We start from the raw sequence: 5430 nt of genomic DNA, 5'->3' as shown, positions 1-5430 counted from the left end.
TTTAAATTTTGAGTTATTAAAGTTTTAAAAAATGGAGACATGATGGAGGCACAAAAAATGAAGGCATTTGAACCCTCCTCTTGAGAAAAATATATACAATCAATATATAATGAAAACATATCGTGCTCTAATCAGGGATGGATTCAAGATTTTCGTCGGAGGAGGAGGGAAAATATAGCGGATTAGGTTTAAATAACTAATTGGGTTCAAACTCATTAGGTAATTGAGTACTAGATAAAAACAATGCAATATATAACTTATAATTTTTTTAGGTACTATATAAAAATAATGTTCTAACTTATAATTTTTGATGCTCTAATTTCTTATTCTAATTATCAATCTAAATTCAATGGATTTATTATAATTTTAATCCTAGATCTAACTAGAATTACATATCAAAATTTCAGAGAGAAACAAATTATAGAGAGAACCAAAATTGATCTGGCACTATAAATCTCCATAAAATTTCAAAATCCAACTGGCTCCACTTGAGTTCCCCCTGGCTCTAAGGACAGATGATTGCCCCCCTTCTACTAACAAACTCACAAAAGGCTCTTCCAATATATATTGTTAAAAATTCATTTATAAATTGATTTTACTATAAAATCAAGTGATAAAAAATTATTTATAAATTAATTTTGCTACTTTTGTTTTTATTTTTTTTTAACCGCTTCATTTTATACTAAATTAATTCAAAAATTTATAACTTGATAAGCTTAAGACGTTCTAGTCACAAAAAGTATATATTTTTTTATATTATTTTGAAAATCAAATTTTAATTTAGTAATAATACTTTCATAATAAAAAATATATATGATTAAAATTCGACCAATAATCATTAACGAATTTTCAACAATATTAGAAAACTTGACACTATTTTTTCTTGTAAAAAAAAACGAAATGCTCGTCCCCTGTGATCACATTTTTCCTTTGTGTTGTCCCTCACTTTTTTATCTGTTTTAAGGGAAGGTTGTCTCTTACTATATCTCATATAACTTTTCTTCCCTGAAAATAAATTTTATATTAAAAATACAACATGGCACCTTCTAGCACCAATCTCGCTTTCACGTGGCGAGTCGCTGTTGCGCGCTCACACCCTCTGCCTTTATAAATCCATTCCTCCCAAAAGGTGAAGAGCGTGTGTTCTCTTAACTAGATAGAATGGCATTGGAAGCTATAGTATTTCCTCAAGACTTCTTTTCTTACACCAACGATGAATCATTTACCTATGGAAAAGGATCCTACAGTGGCTATGAGACTCCCATTTGTGAATTGGGTTCATTTGCTGGTGACAGTAGCTGGGATCCCTTTTACTCAGTGATACCAAATTTTGAGGAACTAGATGCAAATTTGCCATGTCCGCAGGTGGTGAAGAAAGAGAACTTAACTGCACAGGCAGTAGTTGGTCGTAGAAAGCGTCGACGGGCAAAGAATGTAAAGAACAAAGAGGAGATAGAGAACCAGAGAATGACCCACATTGCAGTAGAACGCAACCGAAGAAGGCAAATGAACGAATACCTTGCTGTTCTTCGGTCCCTAATGCCCTCATCTTATGCACAAAGGGTATGATTATATATTAATTTTTTTTTTCCTAGCTAAACAATGAGATTTTTTTTATTCTGATGAAAAATCTAAATTGTGATTGAATGCTATATCAGGGCGATCAAGCATCGATCGTTGGAGGAGCAATCAATTATGTCAAGGAGCTTGAGCAACAGCTTCAGTCACTAGAGGTCCAGAAAAAACTGAATCACAAGAGTGTTGAAAAGAACAAAACCGTTTCTCCATTCGCCGAATTTTTCACCTTCCCGCAATACACGAGTTCTCTGGGTGGTACCAGCAGTTGCAGTGACAGTGGCAGTAGTAATAATAGTTACAGTCCAGACATTCACAATGCAACAGTAGTCGACAGCCAGCCGGGCCTGGCTGATGTGGAGGTGACGATGGTTGAAAGCCACGTGAATCTGAAGATGGTGACAAGGAGGCGGCCCAAGCAACTAGTCAAGATAGTGGCATGTTTGCAAAAAATGCAACTGATTCCCCAGCATCTCAACATGACGAGCGCCGACGAGAGGGTGATGTACTCTTTCAGTCTCAAGGTATGTACATTTGCTGCTCTACTGGCAACTTTAATTTCTGGTATTACATTCGTCGGAAATATTTTGAACTGCAATTCCAATAAACGCATAATTGTTGCATTGTTTTTTGAACAATTAATAATCATAAAAAGACATTTTTTTATTCGCGCACACATACTCAAAATGACGATCTATTAATTAAGTATTAATTTTTAGTTAACTGCATTTCTTATTTCCTTGTTGTATTTTGTTAAAATATTAGAAGCTGTTCCGTGTGTACATAATGTGGATAATGTGGCTAATACGCTTATATAAGAACTTTAACATTATGGTCATATTTGATTGTGGAGTAAAATTAATAAGGATTAGTTAATTATTTATCAATTTACTCATATTTTACATCTCGTTTGGTAATTTAAATTATAGCTTAAATTAATTCACTTGAAGGAGTAAGATGTTGGACTATGTATCTCTACCTATAACAGTGGACATACAAGTGCAATAAGTTATTCTGGATTAACTCACTTCTACTCCATTTTACTCATATTTTACTTTTTGTTTAGTTACGTAAGTGTGAAGTAAGAAATTTTCATAAGTTGTTTTGCATTTTCAAAATTTAAATAGTTGAGCTGAATCAAACCGCTCATATATATAAAGAGAGAGAGAGAGATAGTGTACTCATTGGCAGCTAATGCCAAGCTTTTCAAAAGAGAGAGAGAGAGTTGGACAATGATGAGTTGCAAAGAGTCTTTGTAAAATTTGGTCTACTAACACTTTTCAACATTTAAATCACATAAAGCAGTTTGAATTGACTGTTTGAACTTTCAAAAACAGAAAATATAATTATGAAGTAAAACAAGATTATTCCCTTGCAACAATTCTTCTGGAACCCTCAAGTTACCACCACTTGCCATAATTACCTATTATGCCAACATTTCACTTAATTTATTACATAACTGGGTAGCCAATTAACATTTAATTATGTCGGTATATTTGTCCAATTGTTATACTTGTGGAGTATAGCCAAGCCATTTTGTTGACATTGTTCATCTTTTTTGTTTGGTAGGTACAGGATGAATCCAAATTAGTTTCTGTGGATGAGATTGCGACAGCCGTGTATCAAATGTTAGGCAAGATTCAGGAGGCCGATTTCTAGTTGAACCCAATTATTTTTGGATCTAAAATCCTAATATATTCAAATGTATTATATTTTTTCTATAATGTGATTTTGTTAATTGAAGATGGTTTAAACCATACCATCATATGTATGCAAGATAATGTTTTGAGACCAACACAAGCGCACCTGACTTGTTGAATACCAGAATGAATAACCAAATTTTATTTACAAAAAGCTCGGTAAAGAGAAGTGTACTGAACAGTGAAAGCTTCCATCGTCATATTTACAGTATATCAAGTAGAGCTGCAAACAAACTAAACCGAATCCAATTGGGCCTAGTTCGAATTCGAAATTATTTCGAACCGAACCCAGTTCGAAATTAAAATAGATTTTAAACCTAAATTGCTAGTTCGAATTTGGTTCGGTATAATTCGAACTAGTTCGATTTGATTCGAAATTAGTTCGAAATTGAAAACTTAAAAGGAAAGAGGAGCGAGGAGGGAGAGGAGAAGAGCGAGGAGGGAGGAGGAGAAGAGTCAACTTCACTGATTTCTTCTAGTTGGGACTTCACTTATTTCTTCAGATTTGATTTCTCCTACTAACTCGAATTGTTGGAAGGAAGAGCCGCAAGAAGGATGCGATTGATTGATGAAAAGGAGGGGTGGGGACCATTACTCCACAAGCGTGCCCCTTCTCTCTCCTTGACAGCTGTTCCGCAGGTTACAGAAGAAAATTTGGGCCGGTAAGAAAAATGGGCTACGCAAGAAAATTTGGATCATAACAAAAAGCAGGTTACAGCGTAAACGAATCGAACTGGGCCAGATTCGCGAACCACACGAATCGAATTGGGCCTGGTTCGAATTCGAAATTGAATTAATTTTGAATCAAACTGATTTGAATTAATTTCGAACCGAATTACTTTCGAATCAAACTTTTTCCAAACTTTTTCTAATCGAACTCGAATCAAATCACGAATCTCAAATTTTTTGTGCACCCCTAATATCAAGTTATCAACGCTTTATATATACACTCAACTCGAAAAGGTATCTTTATGCATACAAGTTTGTAATAAATTGTCACAATGTTTCATCATGAAACTAAAAAATTTGAACTAAATTAGCAGACATTTTTGAAAGATATAGATTGGAATAGCCAAATGAAATGCGGTTTAAGTTCGTTTTCTGTCCCATTCAATCTGGAAAGAAAAATAAATATATATTGATCAAGTACTATGTTTTTTTTTTTTTTTTTTTGCCATTTTTTATTGTTGCTCGTACCGAAACATAATATATGAAACCAACTAAACGAGAAATTAAGTTTAAATAAAGGCCTATAAATTGAAATCCTCACTAAATTGAGGGCTGAAACAAACAATGTTACGTGCAATGAGTACTTTTCTCAACTAAACTATATAAACCCTTCATATATTAGAATATATTGTGCCAGCAAAAGAATATTAAGAACAATTAGGATGGTTTTTTAAACTTTGTCTCGAAAAAAAAATATGTTTATTAAACAAATGTGGAACTTTAAACTGCTATAATTTTTATTAATATATTTTACATGAAGTTTATTTAGAAATAAAATTAAATATTTTTTTTTCAAAAAATTTATGCTATGTATAATAGAAAGCAAAACAACTAATTGCGTGATAACTTCTACAGACTAATCACAAACATGCTTTTAAATCTAACTACTTCTGGGAGAGGCGGATTTAAGTAGAACAAATGGAAATTAGTTGACCTCCAATTTAAATTTTTTTTATTTATACGATTTTCTATATAATTTAGTGAAAATTTTATTGGTATTATAAAATTGATCCATATTCTTTGCAGGAAAATTTTATATCATATACCGCTTTAGTTCGAAAGTCTAGCTCCGCCCCTAATTGATTTCTATAGAGAGTATAAATTATATAATATATCCATCTTTCTTATAGTAAACTTATTTGTTCTTGTTATCAATATGATCCAAAATATAAATAAAATAAAATTATAAGTATATTCTTTAAAATTTAGATATGACTTGTATAAAAATTGGGCCAACTTATAAGTTGTTTAATGGCCAATCTTAACGATCCATCAAAGATTAAAAAATTTCAACTTTATACTTTATCCTTTATGTCTATGAATTTATTTATTTTTAAAATATCAATAGTGATAGATGTTAAATTAGTAAATAAATATACTAATAATTGTACATTGCAACTGTTCTTAAATTACTAAAGCTCCTTTT

General features: G+C 32.1%; 1 protein-coding gene across 1 annotated transcript; it reads left to right on the top strand.

Annotated features, from left to right (window-relative positions):
* The first annotated feature begins 1054 nt into the window (after nt 1-1054).
* Nucleotides 1055-3336, top strand: LOC144559632 (transcription factor bHLH94-like). The gene is made up of 3 exons (XM_078308704.1): nt 1055-1563; nt 1659-2099; nt 3145-3336. The coding sequence occupies exons 1-3, from the start codon at nt 1162-1164 to the stop codon at nt 3232-3234; spliced, it is 933 nt and encodes a 310-aa protein (XP_078164830.1). The 5' UTR covers nt 1055-1161; the 3' UTR covers nt 3235-3336.
* The last annotated feature ends 2094 nt before the right edge of the window (nt 3337-5430 follow it).

Source organism: Carex rostrata, chromosome 9 (assembly GCF_964058835.1).
Source record: "Carex rostrata chromosome 9, lpCarRost1.2, whole genome shotgun sequence".
Taxonomy (NCBI): Eukaryota; Viridiplantae; Streptophyta; class Magnoliopsida; order Poales; family Cyperaceae; genus Carex; species Carex rostrata.
This window is presented reverse-complemented; position numbering and strand designations above follow the sequence as displayed.

Bases quoted from the DNA above. Each gene is read 5' to 3' on its own strand.
- LOC144559632 (XM_078308704.1), top strand. From the start codon at position 1,162: ATGGCATTGGAAGCTATAGTATTTCCTCAAGACTTCTTTTCTTACACC. The intron at 1,564-1,658 runs GTATGATTATAT...ATGCTATATCAG, and splicing joins CCTCATCTTATGCACAAAGG to GGCGATCAAGCATCGATCGT. The intron at 2,100-3,144 runs GTATGTACATTT...TTTGTTTGGTAG, and splicing joins TGTACTCTTTCAGTCTCAAG to GTACAGGATGAATCCAAATT.